The sequence below is a fragment of the Podarcis bocagei genome (assembly GCF_964188305.1).
Source record: "Podarcis bocagei genome assembly, chromosome: 2".
Lineage (NCBI taxonomy): Eukaryota > Metazoa > Chordata > Lepidosauria > Squamata > Lacertidae > Podarcis > Podarcis bocagei.
In genome coordinates, this window is record NC_138126.1 from 83420074 (window position 1) to 83443528 (window position 23455).

General features: G+C 42.6%; 2 protein-coding genes across 4 annotated transcripts in view; one reads left to right on the top strand and one right to left on the bottom strand.

Moving 5' to 3' along the window:
• Nucleotides 1-23455, bottom strand: part of KCNIP1 (potassium voltage-gated channel interacting protein 1) — a 613686-nt gene that overhangs the window by 550830 nt on the left and 39401 nt on the right. The gene's annotated exons all lie outside the window — the stretch shown is intronic.
• Nucleotides 22100-23455, top strand: part of LCP2 (lymphocyte cytosolic protein 2) — a 37607-nt gene continuing 36251 nt past the window's right edge. Inside the window, exon 1 of the mRNA XM_081180638.1 lies at nucleotides 22100-22391. Within this exon, the coding sequence (XP_081036764.1) occupies nucleotides 22314-22391 (78 nt within the window). The 5' untranslated portion in view covers nucleotides 22100-22313. The remainder of the gene's footprint in view (nucleotides 22392-23455) is intronic.

The following is a 23455-nucleotide window of genomic DNA, read 5'->3' on the forward strand; positions in this document are numbered from 1 at the left end:
TACAGGTGTTTCTCACCACTGGATAATTTCATTATAATGACTTCCAAAAGATAAGCCAGCTACATTTAACATTTATTATTTTATAATTTTATTATTTTATTTTGAGAGGAATGTGGGATTAGCAGTCATCAGCAGCTTTGTGGATACTACCTGCTGTGCCTAACTTGTTACTCTCTTGCTGGGATTGTAATTAGAGTTTAGGAAATTTGACCATAAAACTCATTAGTATTAGCACACTTGAATTTTGTGCGTGTTTAGCTAACTTCATTTTGCGACCTGCAATTGCTTATTCTTCTCTATTTTCCTTCCCAAAAAGGATGCCAGAGGGGCTGGAGCAGATGCTACTGCCGCACAGATGATCACTTTTTCCTTCAACCTCCTGTTGTGAAGAATCCTTGGCATCAGTGCCCAAACCCTATCAATTTGTACAAAATATTAGACTGAATCCTCTGCTACACATCCATTCTATAAAAGCAGAGGCTTTAAATAGCTAGCAGCAATCAGTGACCATGCACACATAAATAAACACAGTGTTCAATCCAATATAATTGTAATAATAATAGATAAAATAGTAAAAAAATAAAGGCAATACAAAATATGATTGGGGAGCACGAACAATATAATGGCTTTAAAGGCTAATATACAGTGACGTCTGAGAAGCAATCCCTCAAAGAGGAATGTAATGTGACATGGTTGTTGCACTTCCATGGTAGTATCACTCCTCTTTTGTGGGTTATTTATGCAGAAGGTCCCAGGTTAAATCCCTGGCATCTACAGGTGGGGCTGGGACTGTCCTTTCTGAAACCCTGGAGAACCCCTGTTAGTCAGTGTAGAAAATTGTGAGCTAGATTGACTGATGGTCTGGTGGTATAAATCATGTTCCTATGTTCCTATTTTTCTGGAGCACAAACCACCATTCTCAATGCTTGCTGTGTGGAAGAATCAGAGTGTGACCACCTGTCAAATAATTAAGACTGATGGGTGTTTCCCACCCATAAACGGCATCCCCTTGAGACACGTATGCCACTATAATGTCAAGGAGGAAAAGCATTATAGTGGAAGCTGCAAGAGATTTTTTGGTGGTGGTTTGAGAATTAATTGTGTTCCATCAATTCTTACCCAGAAGAATTGTGACTGTAGTCTTAAAAATAAAATTGCTCAGGAAGAAGATTTTTTAAAAGTAATTTTAGTGTCCTAACTCATTTCTGCTTTGAATTTCAGGTGAAGGATATCCAGTGCTGAAATGATAAGTGTTTCTTGTCCTGTTGTTATAGAGGGGATTGCTCAATGTTTGGCAACCATGTTTGGAGCAAGATCCCTGTACCACTAAGTGTGCTTTTGGGCACCAAACACGGCTGTCTGGATACTGTATGGCCTTTTTACAAGTCTAGATTTATGAGGAATCATTAACTTGGAGCCTCAGGTGAGTTAGCAGTTACTTACAATATCTGAATAGAACCTGTTTGAAGTTAGGTTCTCTGGAGTGGAAAATTTTGCATTTTACATTATGGAGATGGGTGCAGCAGGGGGATACCGTAAATTTCACTCCATAACACGCAGATTTTTCCTCCTAGAAAGTAAGGGGAAATGTCTGTGCGTGTTATGGAGCGAATGCCTACAGATGGCGGGGGAATCTGCTGCAGTCGTGAGCAGTCCGTGGCTCGCTTTGAAACAGCAAAGCGGGTGTAAGCGGCTCCTGTCAGCTAGCGGAGCCGGGGAAGAGGGAGAGAAGCAGAGCGGGAGTTGGCTGCTTTAAAACAACCCCTGCTCTCTGTCCCTGCCTGCAGTTTTTTTGCTGTCCGATTTTGGATTAGCCACTGTGTGTGTGTGTGCTTGAGCTATCGTTCTCCTCCTCCTGCTTCCCCTTCACTCTCCCAGCGCCCCTGCGACTTTAGAATTGACACTCTGTGTATCTCTGTGTGTGTGAGGGCTCCTTCTCCTTCTCTTGCTTCCCGTTCACTCTCCCTGCGCCCCTGCGCTCTCCCTGCGCTCTCCCTGCGCCCCTGCGACTTTAGAATTGACACTCTGTGTGTTTGTGAGGGCTCCTTCTCCTTCTCTTGCTTCCATTCACTCTCCCTGCGCCATTGCGACTTTAGAATTGACACTCTGTGTGTCTGTGTGTGTGAGGGATCGTTCTCCTTCTCTTGCTTCCCGTTCACTCCCCCAGCGCCCCTGCGACTTCCAGCGCCCTGCGACTTTAGGGCCAGTTCTCTCTCTCTCTCTGTGTGTGTGTGTGTGTTTTGACCTCACTACACTTGTTGGGGGAGAGTGTTGGTCGCAATTTTTCTTGATTTGTCTCAGAGTGGTTACTATCGTGGTTTCCTTGCCGGGGAGGAGGGAGAGACGCAGAGCCTGCTTGTTCTAAAGGAGCAAAGCCGGAGAGGAGCCTCTCCTGCATTATTAGCCAAGTTGTCCATGTCTACTGACCATGCACCACTGGTTGGAACAATTCATGGAATCATAGAATTGTAGAGTTGGAAGGAGACCCCAAGGATCCTCTAGTTCAATCCCCTGCAATGCAGGAATAACAGCTAAAGAATCACTGACAGATGACCGTGCAGCCTCTATTGAAAAAGGTTCACTGAAGGAGAGGCTAAAACCTTCAAATAAGGTAGTCTGTAAGAAATTTCTTCCCAATGTTTGGTCTGAATCTTCTTTCTTGTAATTTGAATCCATTGGTTCTGGTCCTACCCTATCTCCATAGCAAGAGCAACCTTGCTCTATCTTCCATGTGACAACCCTTTGGATACAGTATTTGAAGGTGGCTATCAAATCACCTCTCTGTCTTCTCTTCTCCAGGTTAAACATACATAGCACCCTCAACCATTACTTATAAGGCTTGGTTTCCAGACCCTTTATCATCTTGGTCACCCTCATTTGCACACATTCCAGCTTTTCAATATCCTTCTTAAATTATGGTGCACAGGACACAGCCTCTAGATGGGGTCTGACAAAAGCAGAATAGAGTGGCACTATAACTTATTTTGGTGAAGTGAAAGCAGCTCTCCCTGCTCAGTTTTCTAGACTTAGATGATCTTAGAATTTAAAGAAATAATTATAGGGTAATTCAGTCCATCCCCTGCATGAAGCAATGCCGCCTTTTTGTGCATGTATGTATATGGGAGAAGGGTCCAGTGGGGAAAAGAGAGGTATCATACTATAGAATAAGATAATACAATGGTATGTAGTGCATGCCGAAGGGGAAGATGTTACTTTAAGAGATGTGATAGTGCCCTTACAGTGCCTAGGCAAGCCTACTCAGAAGTAGGATCCATCAAGCTGAATGGGACTTATCCCCAGGTATGTGAGTACAGGATTGCAGCTTGTGCTCAATGGGACGTACTTCTGAGTAGACATGCAAAGAACTGTGTTGTTAATGTTTAAATATAGATACTTAGTCCATTTCATTTAAGGAAAACCCAAAACCTATACATTGAATGTGGTGTGATATAATCCAAGTAAACATTAATAGGTCTGGTCCACCTATCACTTGCTTTTAGTTTGTTAGATTAATTCTTTAATTACAAATGACAACCTGAAGATTATGCAAAATGACAAAATATCATCCATGTTCTCAGAGAGTGTAAATTTGAATGATGAGATGAGAAGCACACAGGAGGGATAATAATATAACAAAAATGACAACTAGGGCACAAGTACAGCAATAGACCTAAGAATTGACCAGAAGGAAAGAAAAAATAGGATTATACAAGAGCAGCTTTGAAATAACATAAGGGTAGAACATCTCACCAGAACAACTTGTGAGATTTAGCAATCCATGTTATTCTTTGATAACAATAGTTCATGTTTGGCATGTGGCAAGTATTCAACTGCAAAGACATGTCGTATCCTACAGCTAGCATGGCAAAGCTTGCAAAGTTTATGTAAGTAATGTTTCTGAAGCAAATGTGTCATTAGATTATAAACTACATTTTATACAACAAAAAATAATATTTAGAATTTATTGAACTCTGATCAATTTGTACAGACAATATGTTGCTGGGGATATAATAAGGAAAATGCTTATTTGAAACATATGCTTATGCAATGTCCAACGCTTATGAATTTTTGGACAAAATTATTAGTATGTATAAATATGACAACTCTTGCAACATATTAACAGATTGCTTTTAGATGCAGATTGTGTATGAATCTCTACTGTTCACAACAATAACAATGCTGTGAACCAGAGATCCATGTGCATTCCAGCAGATTTGTTGTTCACACTAATCTGCTTCATTTGTTTAAATTAGCTGGAAAACCATTGCTGCTGAGGGAGCCTCTTATGTACACACTGGAATAATTGGCATCTGAAACAGATCACTGGAGTGGGGCAAATGAATAAGGAGTTCTACATTGATTGCTCAGCATAAATATTGTTTACAAACACCCATTAATAATTAATTAATGGCAGCCTAATTAAAACACCACATCTTTAAATTCTGTAATCATTTTAGTTAATTAAGAGTGGCTTTTGTCCCTCCCAATGTGAATATTGCCTGCTGTCATTTACCAAAATTCTCCTACTTAGCAGAGCCATCTTCCAAGAACTCAGAATAGAGTTCTGCTTCTCACTGGAAAGCACCTTAGGAGCTGAGCTGAGAATGTATTATTTATGTCTTCTGAGGTTACGTCACAGAGTCAAACTGTGTTGCAAGCAGGAATGAGACAAATGAAGAGCAGTAGAGAATCAGCAATAAAAACTGAAGCAGCACTTTCAAGTAATTTGTTTAATAACATGTCCCGGGGAGAAAGACAAGGGCAGAGGAAAAGCATGAGTGGTATCAGAACTGCATGTTCAGGTCACAATAGTTGATTTATAGGAAGGCAGCTGTGATTCTGAGACAGAAAGAAGAACGCACTGATTCAGCATGAAAACTGTACAATTGGGTTCTCATTGCTTTCAGTGATCAGAGTGAACAACAGAAGATTGCTGATAAGTGCCATGAGTAGCAGTGACGGTAATATGAATTAAGGGCTGCCCTGTCTGACATCATATAATGGTTTTCTAATAATAAAAAACTTAACAGAGAGATGCTTCAGGAAGGAACAAGAAAGTATTTCAACAATTAATTTTTAAAAATTTTGGGGGTTTTAAAATACTTTTTCCTCTGGCCAAAACTTCTACTATAAGTGAAGAACTGTGATGAATGGATACTACCTGCTGGGCCTAACTTGTTACTCTCTTGCTGGGATTGTAATTAACTGGCTAAGAAACTGGCTAAGATAAAATTATTCAAGGGGGCATTAGGAAACCTCAGTTGTCATTCTGATTTGGTAGCTTGGCTTTTATGTCATGCAAGGAAAGTAAGTTCATTAGGAACATAGGATGCTGCCTTATATGGAGGCTGGTAATTAGTCAATGTGGCTCAGTATTGTCATCAGTACATTGACTGCTAGCAGCTCTCTTGAATTTCAGACTACACTCAGGCCAACAATGCCTAGTCCATATCTATACACCAGAAAGAATATCTGCACAGTACTACAAATAGAATTCTCATTATACCAGAAAAATGCAATGCGTACAATAGGCCTAAGTATGTGCTGTGCTTAAGAACCCAGTCACAGCTTTTGCTTCAAATACTTTTCCCTTTCTTTCTATGACTGGACCACCAGCTGAAAAACAGTCTCCTAAAGGTTGCCAATTACATCCAGGAATTTTCCAAAATGTACTGATTTTAGAAGTCCTGAGCAGCAGTAACTTCCAGATACTTCAGAATGCAATGGCTTGTGAGAATTGTCCTGCAGCAATAACCTGGCTAACCAGTCTTTGCATGTTTACTCAGATATATATAAACAAGAAATCTGTTTTCTTAAACTAAAAAAGTGCAGGCAGCCTGTGGGTGAAGAAAAAAACCAGTGTGCTTCCTACAGTGCACATGGATCTCTAGTTTGGTGGTTTTATTTTTTGAACAGTAGATGATCTTTGTTTGCATTAAACAATCAAGCCGCTGACACTTGATCAAATGGTAAGCAAATGTCAACAACAAATCTTTGAAATATTGGGTTTTTCTGAAATAGTATTGCTTTGGGGCATAACTTTATCTTCAAGGAGAGAACTGAAATGAATCACCCTGTCTGAGAAAATACTGCTTTGCTGCTTACTGTAAAGGGAGATGGGAAAGGTTTCTTTCAATATTTTCTGTGCTTTGTATTCTATACCTAAGAAGGTTAATCATTAATATTGTCTACACATAGCAAATTCCTGCACTCTGCTAGGATGGTTAAAAAACAGCCCAAAATTGCAGTAGCTTGCAAAGTCTAAAACAGACAGGTCAGGAGGTCGTTTTCTGCCTAACCAGCTACTTGAAACTGCTGATGCTAGCTACAGGTCAGAAGGTCGCTTCCTGCCTAGCCAAAAACTGCTGTTAACTAAAAAACCACTAGCAAGATGTTTCCTGCTTTACTTCTGCTTAGTAATGCAAGAATAAGAAGAGATACGAAGGGAATGCTTAAGCTAGCAAAAGAAGACACGTGTACAAGGAGGTGGGAGGGAGTGCTTGGCTTAGCAGAAAGACAAGAATGTTTAACAAGCAATAAAATGTGTTTAGCAAGCAATATTTGGTAGCCGATTGGGGAAGTCTGCGGGTATAAGAAAGTCTGCTGAAATGTCTTGCTTTACAGCCAGTGTATTTTTAGGAACTATCCAGCAGGCTGTCTCTGAGTACAGACCTCGTCTCTGTGCTCAGATCTCAATAAACTCTTTTTCTCCAAAGAAGATTTTGCTTTCCTGGTACTTTTGTTCCCTCCGAGGTCCAGGGGATGGCGTGGCTAATGGATCCCTAGGTAAATAAGGCTTCATCTCTCTGGGGGCTCGTCCGGGATAAGCCCCCTCCCCAAATACGGACCGGAGGGCCAGGCTCAACCAAGGTGAACAGCTCCGATCGGCGTTCGCATTTCCGGTGCACACCCTGCCAGTTTGTAGGGGGAAATTGCCACACCGTCCTGGAGTGGAGACATCTGGTTGAGGGAGAACAAGAGGACAGGACGGCGCCGAGGGGACAGGTCCGCAGCGGAAAAAGGTAAGCCCGAAGGAAAGGGCTAGGGGCCCGAGGGAAAGGGCTAGGGGCCCGAGGGAAAGGGCCAGAGGCCTGATCAGCCTCACCTGGTAGTTGGCAGTACAGTGCCCGTGCAGTAAGAATGCCACCAGGAAAGGAATTGGTAAGGTTTGGGAAAGGGAATGGGGCAGAGGGAATTGAGTGTTTTGTTGACATGTTGTGTGTCAGATACTCCAGTGGATGAATTGTTGAATGAGGGTCAAGGCTTAGTGTCCCCTTGGCCGAGCGATTGTAGGGTTGTGCATTTTCTGACAAACTGTAGCATGTGGAGTGTGAGAGAATTTTGAAAACCCAGTTAGGAGCGGTAGTATCTGAAAAATAGGGTCTGGAGCAAGCCAATGTATTCCTCTGGAATGCTTTTTAAATAACTGGAAAACAGCCACGAAGAGTGATGATTCAAAAACAAAAAACAGAGACTCAAAACTTTATGTGAGGTGGACGCAGGGAACTGCGTGGCTTTGATTTGCAATTAATCAACCCCCTGTGGCAAATCAACCCCCTGTGGCAAAATATATTAAATGTCCACCCAGACCAGATCCCCTATATTTCTACATGGAAGACCAATGTAAAAAAGAATCTACCATGGCTAAAGTCTTGCTGTGACAGCAACACACAGAACAGGATTTGTACAGTGAAGCCTCTGGTGTTAGAAGACCCAGAAGATGAGGAGGGGGAGTGATTAAGCCACCACCTTACACTCCACCAACAGCCCCTCCAACCCCCCCCCAGGCCAAGATCAAGAAGCACAGGGAGGTGCTGGTGTAGGGGGAGGAGGACCTGCGAAGGAGGATAGTGAGACGGAAGAAGAGGAAGATAACGAGGAGTTTAGGAAGACACTAGATGATATGAATCAAGGAAAGAAAATGTGGACAGAAAGACAGAAAAAGAGACTAAAGGAGTTTGCAAAGCCAGCCCCTTGTTAGTTGAGGCAGCAGAATGCTGCACCCCTGAAAAGAGGAAGAGATGGCAACGTAAGTGGGGACAGGCGGCGAAGAGAGTTATGTCTCACAGACAGTATGAGAAAACCAGGAAGGATCAGGCAGCCGGAGAAATGCCCCTTCGGAGGGTTTATGATCCACCAGCCTCTGTCCCAGCTGGACAAACGAAAGCACCACAGACAGCATATACCCTTTTCAAGTGCAGATGTTTGTAATTGAAGAAATCAGAACCCCTCTTTTGAGGAGAATCCAGCAAAGATTGTAAAATTGTTTGAAGGGATTTTTTTTAAAACCTATAATCCCACTTATGATGATGAACAATATCCCCTGGACTCACTACTAACTACAGAAGCATTGCTTGGCCCCTGCATGAGTCAGCTAGGGGAATAGAGAAGGATCTTTTTATATGGGGCAGGAAACAGCAGCAGGCTTTTCAGGATCTCAAAGTGACATTACAACAAGCCCCAGTGCTTGGCATCCAAACCCCCAAGAAGCCTTTTACCCTGTTCACAGATGAAGACCAGGGGGGGGTAGCCAAGGGAGTCTTATGCCAGAAACTGGAAAAATTGGCAGCAACCCGTTGCATATTTGTCAGAGAAGCTAACCCCAACAGAACAGAGGTTGCCCCCCCCCCCGTATGAGAGCGATTGTGGCAGTGGCCACCCTACTCACAAAGGCAGATAAATTCACGTTTGGACAGGACACCAGCTGTGTAACTCCAAGAGGAAGTGCCAGATGCTGTTATTACATTCACGCCTGAAGTTTCAGGTTACCACAGCCCTTAACCTAGCTACCTTATTACAGGTAGGAGAAGGTGAACAAGGGAGCTGCCCACTCAGTCTTACCTGTGCCTGTAACAAAACCCACAAACCAAGTGGTTAATATAATTGGAGCCACAGGTAAATCACAAAAGGCCCCGTTTTTGCAGTCTGTTACCTGCTGCCTAGGTGGCCAAGTAGTCCAGCACAATTTTTTGTATATACCAGAGTGTCCCATTCCTGTATTGGGCCAAGACTTGTTAACAAAATTACAAGCCCAGATTTCCTTCCAACCAATGGGGGAAGTAATGATGACAACTGGACCAGCAGGAGAGTTTTCTTTAGAAATACCCCTGAGAGACCATTGGTGCTTGATGATGGTAAAAGAAGAGGAGGGAATCCTCCCTGTTAGCCTGCTTCATGATGTTGACCCTGGACTATGGGCGGAAGATAAAAACCAATACCCCATCCCACGACAGGCAGCTGAAGGAGTGTGGGTGCATTTGAAGCGATTGCTTCAACATGGAATCTTGAAACAATGCCAATCACAGTGAAACACCCCACTGTTGCCAGTGAAGAAGGAAGATAGTGGGTACTGCATATAGGCCCCAAAGTTCTGGAAAATAGGAAAGGATGAACAGGACTTTGAAAAACCATTGACCCAAGAAACAGGGTCTAATTGGGTGTTCATGTTGCCCTTGGCTTTGCTTAGAGTCTGTAGCCTCCCATTGAAACGTATTCACTTGTCACCCTTTTGAAGTGATGTTTGGGAGACCGATTCCTTATGTATGCATGCTTTCACCTATCCCTGTTCAAGATGTGGAATTGAACAATTATGTACAGTGTCTCTCTCGAGATTTTCTCTCAACCCAGGCCCGAACTCCTTGCGTGACCAGTTTGAGCCAGGTGACGAGGTGTGGATAAGACTGGTCCCAGGCACCACTGCCACCATGCTGGAAGGGCCCATCTGCTCTCCACACCCACAGCTGTGAAGATCGCTGACATCACCCCTTGGGTCCACCACATTCAAGTGGGGAAAGCTGCTTCAGATTGGACTGTGTTTCAGCATCCTGAAGATCCCCTCCAGTGACGACTGCCTTGCTGATATCACTCCAGAGGCTGATATCTCTACGCACGGTGAAGAATTGGATGGGAGGGGCGCCCGCAGGCAGCGCCCCCAACGTAGACATTTGTTCTCCAGCCAATTTAGAGGCACCACCAGGACTTTTGATATTGGTACCAGAACTCACTCCAGACGATGTGGAACCACGTTACACCCTTGATGAACAGCAGTGGACCAGCCAAGAAGGAGCAACGCTCCAGGAAGGACCAGACAGCCGTGTTTTTGTGCCCCAACATCTGGCCAGCACAATTGTAAAGAATTACCACGAGTCCACCCATTTGGGAGGCCCAGCTGCTAAAGCACGCCTTGGGAGAATATTCTACCTCAACTAACTGCTGCTATAACTAACTGCTGCTATATCCCAAAATGTGCCCTGTGCGCCAACCAAGAGACTGAGAACTATCACCCTGTGAACTTCTATATGGCAGGCCAACCCCTTTCGTCCGAGGCATCCCCGCCAGTTTGGGGCAGATGGGAGATCACATCATTCAAGAACAAGTGCAATCCCTGTGTTTGTTGTGTGTGTTTGCTTCCTTTCCAGGTATTCCCTCGAGCGTACACCTGCAGTCCCGTGGCAGTCTCGCTGAGTCGGTTCACCAGTTCCTCTGAGTGACAGCGTCTGGCGACCCCCTCATCCCCAACTGCAGTGAAAGTAGTCGAGGTGATCCCCTGGGTACATCACACGCTTCTGAAGAAGGGTGTCTGAACTTGCAAGAGAAATCCTGCTGACCTTCTGAAGTTGATCATCACCTTGTGTCTGACGCTACCAGGAAAAAGCGTTAGGCCACGGGCAACGAGATCCTGCGACTAATCATCACAAGGACAGTTACAAAGACTTTCTCTTTTCTCTCTTATTTTCTTTATTGACGTGCTCTATGTCTTATTGCCCTGACCCTACCGAACCATACCAACCCTATTGGCCTGCTGGCCTCTGCTACGACTGGTTCGTCTTGCCGGTGGTAAGAGATGGCGTGCTCTTTGGCTATTGGAAACTGGGGTTTGATGAGATTACCGTATTGAGACACCCCACTACCCCGTTGTGGCTCCTCTCCCACACCACTGACCAGCACGCGTGGACAGTGCTCTTACGGGAAGCTGCAGAGACGATCGAAATCTATCTAGTTCTGTACCGCTCTTGCTGTTGTGGGAGGGTAGTCAACTGTTATCTGGAAGGTAGAGCACTGTACCAACCTCATTTGATAGACCAGGTCCTACTCTTAACCCAGGTCATAGATGGGACAGAACCTATCTTAATGCAAGTATTGCAGGGGTGGGAGCCTTAGCCAGGTGTGCATTGAAATTACTAAACAAGTGCCAGTAAGAATTGCCACCCCAGGATTTCAGCTTCCATATGCTCTGGTCACTAGGGAGGCAGCACGAGAGTTCAATCCACCCAACAGGGTTAGTAGAAAAATTGACCCACATAGTGGGAGCATCAGCTCACCGGTGGGCTCTCATCCTTGAGGCTCAACAGGTAGTCGGGCACAAATATCAGTGGGCTCTTCAACAATGAGCACACCCCCTGAATATTGGTGGGAGGAACCATGGAGATATTGGGTTTGGTGGGTAGGAGTGATATGTACCGCCCTTGTCATATGGATGCTCTCGTATTTCTGTTGGCATGAACGGTATCGTATTTGTGGGAAGAATAGGCCCAATAATGCTTCTATTGCTTTTCTGCTTCTGTATACCCTGCTTAATGCAATGCTTGCAACATATGATGGGAAAGATGATGTCTCGCATGATGAGACCTCGCGTGATTGCTGTAATGAGAGAATATAAACCCCTACCCCAGAACGAATCTAAGTAATAGATTGTTCAAAAGAAGAGGACGGAGTAAAGGGAGATGGGAAAGGTTTCTTTCAATATTTTCTGTGCTTTGTATTCTATACCTAAGAAGGTTAATCATTAATATTGTCTACACATAGCAAATTCCTGCACTCTGCTAGGATGGTTAAAAAACAGCCCAAAATTGCAGTAGCTTGCAAAGTCTAAAACAGACAGGTCAGGAGGTCGTTTTCTGCCTAACCAGCTACTTGAAACTGCTGATGCTAGCTACAGGTCAGAAGGTCGCTTCCTGCCTAGCCAAAAACTGCTGTTAACTAAAAAACCACTAGCAAGATGTTTCCTGCTTTACTTCTGCTTAGTAATGCAAGAATAAGAAGAGATACGAAGGGAATGCTTAAGCTAGCAAAAGAAGACACGTGTACAAGGAGGTGGGAGGGAGTGCTTGGCTTAGCAGAAAGACAAGAATGTTTAACAAGCAATAAAATGTGTTTAGCAAGCAATATTTGGTAGCCGATTGGGGAAGTCTGCGGGTATAAGAAAGTCTGCTGAAATGTCTTGCTTTACAGCCAGTGTATTTTTAGGAACTATCCAGCAGGCTGTCTCTGAGTACAGACCTCGTCTCTGTGCTCAGATCTCAATAAACTCTTTTTCTCCAAAGAAGATTTTGCTTTCCTGGTACTTTTGTTCCCTCCGAGGTCCAGGGGATGGCGTGGCTAATGGATCCCTAGGTAAATAAGGCTTCAACTGTATTCAAGGGGCATCAAGACACCTCAATTATTGATCTACAGTTCTTTATAGCTTTCTTTAATATGCTTTACTGCTACCAGCAACATATCTTTATAAGTTTATATAAACAGAAACTTATATCACAATCCTATGCATGTTTACTTGGAAGTAAGTCCCATTGTGGCCGATGTAACTTTCTCCCTAGTAAGCTCATGTGGGACTGCAGCTTTAATATAGCATATAACCAATGGCAACATATATGCAAAACAACCAGTGCATGCATGAACCTATCCATACCAAACTATAGGGCAAAGCAAGGCTGGGTATGTGACTGAAGCCTCTGTTGCTGTCTGTACCAGTTTCTGGAAGAAGCAAGGTTGCTGCCTTCTTTTGGAAATCAATAGAAACAATGGGAGGCTTGGTTATAAATCTTATTCATTAAGACAATGATGTGTGAACCAGACTAATGTCCCTCTCTTACCTAGTTAGCAAATCTAAATAGGCTTAACCTTTTCGTAAAAGAAAGCACATTATTAAGTGGCCATGTTTTATAGTAGTAAGAATAGTATGCCAACTGCACAGAAGAAACTTCTTCCCTTGAGAGTTTGCCATTAAGGTTTAATATTTGCACTATGCTTTCTTTGAAGTACCTATCATCTGCTCACATCACATAACATCGCCGCACAAAATCATTTGGGCTTTTTTTCCTCTTTAATGTCAAGGTCTTGCTAACATCACACTACCCTCCTCATTATCAGGACTTAAAGTACATTAGACTGCTGCTCATAAACACTTGGCAATAGGAAACAGAAGTCAATTTGCTAACAGTTTGCTTTGTGGAAATGCTTTTCCATGAAGGTGAAAGTCATATGCAGACAAATGATGTCATTTAAACACCCTTGAACATAGTACTTCAAAAGCTGCTTGTAAATGCAATCAGATTTTTATTTTTTTTAATCCAATGAGGGATGTTAACTGGAAATGGAAACTACACAACACAGTTAATGGATTTTTCTTTGGAAAATAAACCCCTCAATGCCCTGAACATTCCACAATTCAAAGTCTTGTAGCAATAACTTGGCTAACAGCATAGGCCTAGTCATGTCTACTCCAAAGTACGTCTCACTGTTTTCAATGGAGCTTACTCCCAGGTAAGCATGCACAGAACTGCAGCCTAGGCATGCTTCCAATATATTGTTAAACATTCCTCCTTTCCCTGACACAATGAGAAATCCAAGGGCAAATCTACTGCCTTTTGTTTGCTTTGATGACTGAGGCTTAGGGAGTCTTTATAATATACATTTTACTTAAATATATACAGGTAGTTCTGCTAACGCTGCACCAAATTCCCAAAGAAGCCCCCTCCCAGCCCCTCTCCAGTTTCAGCTAAATCCAACCCAAAAACCCTCTGAGCTCCTAATTCAAAATACAAGTTGTTGTTTTTCTGATGCTACATACTTCTGCAAAAATCTCAGACCCCAGCTTCTACAGGTAGAGTGGACTGCACCACAAAATTATATACAGGTAGAAAACTAGAACAAAGGCAAGTGGCTCATGACAGATCCTCCCCTGAACAACAGACATTCTCATCTCTAAAAGAAGACCTGATATACTACTGCTTCAGTTACTAAAATATAAAGGCCACTGGCAGAAGACACAGCAGTTTCAGTCAGAAAGTAAAGCCATTACTGCCTAATGATGCGTTTAAGCCTTGAGTGAGGCCACTGCAATTATGATACAAACTGGATGCAAATAAAAACAAGCAGTCACTGGTCTGTTCGTCTCTCTCTCTCTCTCTCTCTCTCTCTCTCTCTCTCTCTCTCTCTCTCTCTGTGTGTGTGTGTGTGTGTGTACTCAGCTATACAGCTGCAAATAAAATTTTTTGAATGTGTTGTAAAGTGCAATATACAATTACACTTTACAACACACTAGATAGCAGCTGTGAGCTACAGCAAATTCAATGCCTTTTTCAAAACCATTGTTTAAAAAGCAGTTTCACAATGTTTTTATCGTGTGTATAGATTCCACTGGTGTGTGTGTGTGTCACATATGAAAATAAAAAGCTAGAATTTTAATGGTTTAGTTGTTGGCATAAAAGCTGCTTGCAACTGCAGGTAGGTGACACTCCCACCAAAAAGCAGGCTGCCCCTTTAATATTTTTTAACACTGAAATGAAGTAATCCTTTCCGCATCTTAAAAATATAGGGAAGGCTGAATGTTGATGATGTTTTATTTAATACATTTATACATTGCTTAGTATTTAAGATAGCCTCTTCATAGCTGTCAACTTTTCCCTTTTCTTGCAAGGAATCCTATTTGGAATAAGGGAATTTCCCTTAAAAAAAGGGAAACGTTGACAGCTATGAGCCTCTTAGCAGCTTACAAAATAACTTGTGTGTGTGTAAATAAAACAAACAATGAAACTGAGAAACTACAGTGTAATGCAATGCAATATTACATAAAACTATAATACATTGCAATCAAACAACAACCACTCCCCAAATAATTGTACTGCAGATCTCTTTAATAAAGTGGCAGCTCTAAATCTACAGCACAATCACATCCTTCCCCCTCTCATGTTAAGCACTTTGCCAACGTAAGAGGGATGTGAGCCACCTCCTTTAAAGCACCATCCAGATGCCTTCAGGCATTGCATTTCGTGTACCGACCATCTGAGCCATGTTAACACAAGCATCTTTTCAAGTGACATGGCCTTCCATGAATAATTCCATACAATTGGACGTTATAGTGGAGTGTAGGGGCTGTTTAAGTTTGACTTTTCTGCTCTATATAACTAAGAGAGTGGCAAACAAAATCAAACTTTAAAAAAAAATTCAAGGTAATTAATTATTCATTAAACAATCTGCAGACAACTAAAAGTTGCATTTATGCTAATGCTATTAAAAATGTATAGTTGGTAATGAATGGAGAGTGCCCAGACACCTTCTCTTGGAGTTTGGATGTTCATTTGTTATTGGCACCAGCTAACGGATAATGCTAATGGGTAATAGAATTTCTTGTTCTTAAAGGGGAAATCCTTTGGTAACCAGGTATGAAAAAGGTGAGGAACACAACCTTCCTGGCATTTTATCACTGAAGAATGCAAGATGGGGGTTGTATGTTAGAATGCTTCCATATGATTTTTATTTGGCTTTAAAAATATACAAACCCTGCATGTAAAAATAACTTTCATGTCAGGAAGAATGCTAGGCTAGAACCAGACACATGCTAGATTTCTAAGGGCAGGAAATGTGTTTACAACTGTGAATACTGAAACATGCAGTACCCCCTCCCACTGCTCGATTCTGAAGTACCACAGTCTCACTAGATTGTACCACATGCTTTTTCTGAGCATGTAGTTCTGCAGTAACATATTCTTTTTTAAAATGAACCCAACCCATTTTCTGTACTGCTGTTTTAATATTCCAATCATACCTACATTTGTTAAATTAAAGGACAGTCAAAACAAATCAATTATATACTGTACATACCAGACATGTTCTTTAAGTTTGAGGCTTGTTATCTCTACACACACACACACACACACACACACACACACACACACACACACACATTTTTATCAATTGGGAAATCATACTTTCTTGCCAAGTGTACCCAGATTGTTATACTTTTATACATAAGACCTCTATCCAACTTCCCCATCAACCATAGCTTCTTCTTTTCTCTATTCAACTTCAGCTGAGCTTTAATGGGAGCTGCTTCTGCCATTTCTAATCTTCATGCGAACACATAAGGAGATGTGGTTTATGTGGCTTGGTGGGAAAGATGTGGGATGCACAGCTGAGTTAAAATTCTCACTCAGACATAAGACTTATTGTATTAAATTGGGGAAGTCACTAGCCCTCTTCAGGAATACTCTAAACGAGTTCAGCATACAGGCTTGCAGAGGTTCTTCATGTGTTTTAGAATCATGGGAAGTCTAGGTGGGAGCTTCCACATGAACAGGAGCCCCAACTTCAGACAGTCTTACATGACTTCCAATATGACAGGGATTGAAAACACACTTGTCCCCATGGCCCACCTGCCTCATGTGTTCACAGAGCTTGGTTAGAGAATGGTTAAAGGGGGTTGCTGGTTCTCAGCTTCAGCTACTCCATTGTAAACTGAATTATAAAACTGAACCAAATCATTGTTCATGACAGTAAAGTCTGGCATCATATATTGTAATGTAGCAAAAAATATTCACAGGATGACACTGACCCTTTTAAAAAATAATCATGTTTTTATACACACACACACACACACACACACACACACAATTTTTAAGGACAGTGATACAAAAAATAAAAATAAAATCCCTCACAGCAGATGCTTTGAAAGTGAAGTACAAAGGAAGGAAAACCTTCAGGTCACTTGGTTCTTGTTGCCTCTATTAACTTTGTCAGAATATGAACTGAATTACATCCATTTAAACTTTATTGGAAGATTATTGGAACCTCTTGCTGTTTGCTTCTAATATCTTGAATTGCTTTTTTCATATTCTAAAGGATCTGCCTCAGCAGAAAAGCAGTCATTTACCGAGTCTTTGGCTGGGTCCTAAATTCAGCACAATAATGTGCAACCTAGGTCAGCCTCTCCTCTGTAGATCAAGATAGAAGATATCTGCAGTTCCTATTTCACTCTTCTGAGTCTGGCAGGTAAAAGTCCTAAAATGGTCAATTTGCAGTTGATTCATAATTTGTCATGTTAACCAATTAAATGCAAATACAGTTGAATACTATCAAAACTCCAGTATAAATACCTTTCTGAGATGTTGAAAGACGTGTGAAATGGCTTGCACAGGTTTTTTTTAATCACTTTTGATCAGAAGAAATGTCCATATTGTATACCTTTCATTCAATGTTAATTGAAGTAGCACAATATAACTAAAATAGCTTTAAAAATAAGCAAGTGGGTCCATAGTTCCAGCCCCCTAATTAAACTTTACCCACACCAGTTAATCAATTAAAATGTCAGTTTGATTAACATACCGTACCTATTAAAATGAAAAGTTTGCAACCCAAAAGAAATTCATGTGTAACTATGAAGCTGTGCCTTGATGTGCTAAAGGCCAGTATCTTCCTTCATTTTGACTATCTGGCTGAAAGAGCATCCATCTTCCCAAAGTGCTCTTGCATGTATGTGTTTTCTGCTTCACTGATCAAATAAAATACTTGCTGATGTTAGTTCAGTTGTAGAACCTCTCAGCATGCAACATCATCGCCCCATAATATTTATGGAGAAAAGGTGTCAGCCATGCATGACACTTTTCCAAAGTTATAGATATTTTTTTCAATCTCATTAATGCCTTTGTATCACTCTGCAAGACTTTTAAATATTGAGAGAGTTAAGCTTTAATAAGGACAGTAACCTTGTGTATGAGGTTGCATTCTCAGAGTCAACCTGAAATAAGAGATTCCAAAGAGACTTCAAAGCCTTTTCTTCTTTCATGGGCAGTACTGTAGAAATGCTGAGCGGAACTCACTCTTTTATAGAATTTAACACCAGAGAATGCCATTGATGCAGCTATACAGCACAGAATCTAATCCAGTGCACACTGTGCCCATGCTGCATGTTTCATAAGTCTTTAGGTTACTGCCTTGCCAGAAAATGGCTTGCATTGGCACAGATGCAGCAGCAGCATATGCTGAGTGAGGCAAGCATGGCAAGACCTCCAGCTATGCTGTGAGTCAAGTTCATTGCTAATGTAACAGCTTACCTCTCTGTGTCAGGCAGCTGGTAATAATACACTACTAAATAATTTTGTAGACCACATTTCACCAATACAGAAAAATAAAGCAATCATAAAACAATTAAAAATGATTCAAGTGAAGTCAAGAACAAAAAGCAGAAAAACACCACAAACCAACAGCGACAATGTAAGCTAGCAGCTGAAAGTGGGTTGAAAGAAAAGTGCTACTTGCACGCACAGGAACAGTAAGCCCCTTGCCAAGAAGCTGGTGGCAGGGGGATGCAGAAGTAGAATAATCATAGTACAATGTTCTTGGATCAAAGCAGGCCACAACTTTTATTGATTACAAATGTAAGTAGGCTTTGGCTTAGGCACTGTGGTATCCTGAATGATCCAGCCTGCTTGCTGGATGATGACCATTGAAGGTTGATTGTGAGATAGGGTTGCCCTATGACATATATCAAATAGAAGCAACCCATCAGGACCGCCACCTTGGGGAGTGCTATGGCCCTCAACCCCCATCTGGGTGTACGGACAGAAGCACCTCCTTGAGGATCCTTTTAACGAGATACCCCGTTTCCTTGGAGGGGGAAGGCAGACACTTAAAGCACGCTCCCTCCACCACTGATGAAGGATCCAACCCAATGCCTTATCTGCCCAAAGTTGTGGCAATTGCTGAGACAGGCAAACAAAAAACAAAAAAACCCCTCAGACAGGCCCAATTTGTCTGGAGGAGAAATTCCTCCCTGGTCCCAAATCCAGTGACCTAAACTTTCAACCATGCTAACAAGGTGGGAGAGAGACTAACTGGCAACAGAATGTGGAGGTGGGCCTGAATATATCCTCAGGGAGCAACAGAGTCCCAGTCAGAGCCGCCTCTGGGCCTGCTTGTGGTTGATCAGCGGGTGGGAAATTCAAATCCCAGTTGCCAGTGGGAGAAGACATGACGTTCCCTGCCAGCTGTTGAGATAGCTGCTGGCAATGGGGGGGCGGGTTTGTGTGGAGCCACAACTGCTGCTTCATATTGCATGTTGAGCGGAACATGCCCACAGCACACTAGAACAGAAGGTGCTAAATTCACAGCCTATGGAAACACAAGTTCTGTGACAGCGACTGAGAAGGGTTTGCTTCTTATGAAGACAAATCTAATCACACACTCTAGGGAGGTTCATTTGGGGTACTCACTACAATTCCTGGATAGTTTTAGGGAACAATAGATCAAAGTCAGTACCTGAAGAAAGGTTGGAAAATGCAATGGTTACAGAACTGCAGTCATATTGCTTTAGTCCTTAAACAGCTACACTGGTTACTAGAATATTCTGAGGTCGGTTTAAGGACCAAAGCGATATGACTGGAGTTCTGTACCTATTGCATTTTCCAACCTTTCTTTATGGGCAGCCCAATAGAGCACATTGCAATAGTCGAATCTCAAGATTATTAAAGCATGGGTGACAATGGTCATGCCTCTGTCTTCCAGCAGAGGGCGCTATTATAATACTGTCAAATAATGGTTAAAAGCATCCTGAGGTTATTTAATTATTCAGGACAAGGTCTGTATACAGAAGTACTCTCTTATAGAAAGGCACTTTCCCCTTCCAAGCAGTCCAATAAGTCCCTCATTACTATCACATCCACTTTGTCTGGAGTGGACTGATCTTAAGTTTATTTGTCTAGCTCAGGGGTGGTGAAGCTGAAGTTTACCCCACCAAACCACTTTAGATTGCCCAACAGCCCTGTGACTTCTTAATTTTGACCTTGGCTCAACCCACCACTGTGCTGGGACTATCTGAATTTGGATAGTGTTCTTCAGAGTTTACTTCCAAAGTCTTTCTCACAAATTAGTATAGCTGCAAAGCAGCGGAGGTTTAAGGTAAGTTTTCCTTCTCCTAGATGGGCTACCTCCCTAGCTTAATGAGCCTCAGCTGCCCCTCATTTCCCAATGCAGCACATGAAAAAACCACTTTATTAACTGTTCGACTCACTGCTCAATCTGCCAGAACCTGTCTTCACATGCAGGGGGTAAACAAGTCCCTAACTCATTGAGGGATTAAGATCCATTGGCTACCATCATCTGGCTTAGCCAGACAGTCAAAGCTGTTTCCCAGGATGTGGCTGCTGTCAGATGCTGACAGCTTCTAGGAGCTGCATGTGAGAACTGAGTGTAGACTGCCATTATGCTTTGGTCATCTTTGAGACATCTTTGGGAAACGAAACAACTAAGGAGTAAATCCTACACACATCCAGACTGCAGTCCCTAAGACAGTGTTAGCTTACATTGTCGCTTCTCCTGCCAAATGTATTGCTCTGCTTTCTTTTGGACCACATCAGTAAGGCCAAGTGGGGGTCTTGTCGTAGGAGCAGCCCAAAACCTCCATACACACTGCCCAGGCTTGAGACCCAAGGAGGTCACTTCATTTTGACTTCATCCCTGGAGGCACATTCCATTTTCTCTCAAGAGAAGTGGATGACAACAACTTGGCTAGAGTACTGCATTGCAAAATTGGGAGAAGTGCAAATTTCAAAGGCTGGCTGTGTTTTGGATCATGTATTGTTTCAGAAAGCATAAATTTAGCAAGTTTGCCTTTAAATGTAAACTGAATTGAATTTCTCCACCATCCCAACTTTTCAGAAAGTGTGGTTAGGATTGCCAGCCTAGTGTGCTAAATGCTATGGCTAATAGCATTGTTCAATGGCTTGACCAGCAAAGGATTTCCCACTGAAATTATGGTCTGAGGCACAAGCTATATGTAACAGTAAAGGTAAAGGGGTGACCATTAGGTCCAGTCGTGACTGACTCTGGGGTTGCGGCACTCATCTCGCTTTATATGTAACAGTAGATGTCTTCAAATGTGGGTTATTCTGTCCTCAATCACAAGCAGGGACGGAGCTACCTGCCCCGGCACCCAGAGCAGCGCAGGGGTGGGGCTAGCTGCCCGCAGGGACGAGGCTAGCCGCCCACATGGCAAGCATCCCTAGTCGCCTGCTGCCTGCATGGTGAGCATGGGGGGGGGCGCTGCTAGCTGCCCATGCAGCAAGCGTGGGGGGGGGTGTGGCATGACGATGTCACCCACCCTCACTGCTGACACCTGGTGCACACCGCACCCCCTGCACCTGCCTTCCTCCACCAGTGATCACAAGGAGTAAGGTGACTGTAATTGTATGCATTCTTACATAGAACTAAGCCCCAGTGTGTCTCCCTAGCACGTGTTTTTCAGGCTGCAATGTTTGAAAAGCCAAAGGGATGCATATCTTAGGGATACTATGCTCATACTCTAAGTTCCCCTCACTCCACACTTTGGTTCTAACACCTGGAATAAGTCCTTTTAACATCAAACATATCTACCCTATTCCTAGTTCAAGTTATGAACAAATTCAGTATGTGAATGCAAATAATTGAACTTTGCTGCCTTCTTGTGGTAATACGGAGAATTTGCTGTCAATCCTTTATAGAACTGAATAAGCCTTACCTTCACCATTTGGGGGATAATGACATAGGCTGAGGCCTGGTCTAAAGACAAAGCAGAACGAGATGATAGAATCTTGATTTGGTAGAGTGGGCTGTACCATTTCAGTCTGCATGGATGCACCTCACATTTCTAATGTTCCCCCATATTAATGTTCCCCCACATTAAAGCTCTCTACAGAAAATGAAAACAAAAAATATGACGGGGGGGGGGGGAGATTTCGCTTAGTGTTCTCTCTACTGTGCTAATTTCTCTTTGCTGCAACTATGTTTCTAAGTAGAGCATTCAAAAATATAATCCCTGCTTGTAATGTGGGGGGTATTACCACCTCTACCAGCTCAGAACATTGCCATCGCATTCTTTTTAATGTGTGTAGACCCAGACATCAGTGACCACTAGCTTTGCTTCACATTGGACAGGGAGGAAAGTTTCCTGGGTCATATCATTTCTTCCTTGTCACTGTAAACCCTTCTTTTGCAATGGTAGGATTGAGCCCCGTGGTTCCTTGTTTACGTATTTAGATTCAGAAAAAGGAAGTGGTGGAGTTGACTAACTAGCTGACGGGTTTTCTGAGAAAGAAAAGAAACCGTTTGGTTCACACCGGAAGCTGTTGCTCTGAGCAGTTTATTTGCAGCACAGTTTTGAAGAAAGGCAAAAACTTGGGAATTTACCAGTCTGGGTCACTGTGTGGGATGAGTCCTGTTCTTGGATCACTCGCAAGATAGGCATTAACAGGCTTGTAACTGGCTAGGCAAGAAGAAGAGAAATGGATTCACGAAACACTCCCTATCGCTCAGAAGTGGCCCGCTGGTCCCCAGATGAGTTAGCAAACTACTTCAAAAGGGTAAGTTTGATTTCAGTTTTCCTGCTCTAACTTTATGCTACAAAAACTATTTTTGTTACATGTATGAGATGATCACTTTATATGAATCCTTGGGAAGCCATTTCTGATAGACTTTATGCCTCCTTCTGAATGTGATGGAACTTGTTAGAAACTTCCTAATTCACTTTTCTGAAAGGAAAGGATCTTGTCTCAACCCATCCCTATCCTTTCTCTTCACTGAACTGGGATTCTAACTTCTGTTCTGTGAATAAAAACTGAGTTCCATTTATGGAATGGGTCTTCCTCCCCACACCCCTTGCAACCCAAAAGTCCACTTCTGATGGTTGGAGGACCCTTCAAAACAGCATGACATGTGGCACAAGAACAGGAGGGGAGGAATCACAGAAAGCCAGGAGAATCCCCCCTTGTGTGAGCAAAAGTGTCGTCTGCACATGTAACCATACCTTTTGAGCCAGGCTATTGTCAGTCCCTAACGTGTCACATCTTCTCTGCCTTGAGTATCAAATATGGATTTGTAAGCTCCCTGACAAAGGACTGTGGCCCTTCAGAACTCTACATAGAACCTAGCATGTAGTTGGAGAGAAATGAATGTTGTTTAAACAATTAGGAACACTAGTGATTCATTGGGCACTCTGGTCCAATGTATCAGCACATCAGTCGCAGGTTGTCCACCCATTCCAGTGGCAAGATACTAGCAATGAAACAACACAAAGGCCTGTCCTCCATCATTTGTCAAAGAAGGTTTCACCCTGATTTTACTTTAAGTGAGAAAGAAGCTTCACATCAGGGCATGAGGAGCCCAGAAGACGAGTGAGCTGCCTCCATGATGTTTGCAGCCTGGGGATGAGGCTAAAATGCTGGGGAACCTTTGCTGTGAAGGTGCATTTCCAAAGAACCTAGAAAATACATTTTTATTTCCACATATTTATTTATCTCATAAATCCTCATATTTATTTTCATACAACTTAGCTCCAAAGTTTAGAGAATTTCAAAACTCTGAATGTATTTTTAAATGGCTACAATCTCTGTTACTTTCACTCCAGTTGGCTATGAAGTTCTGTGTG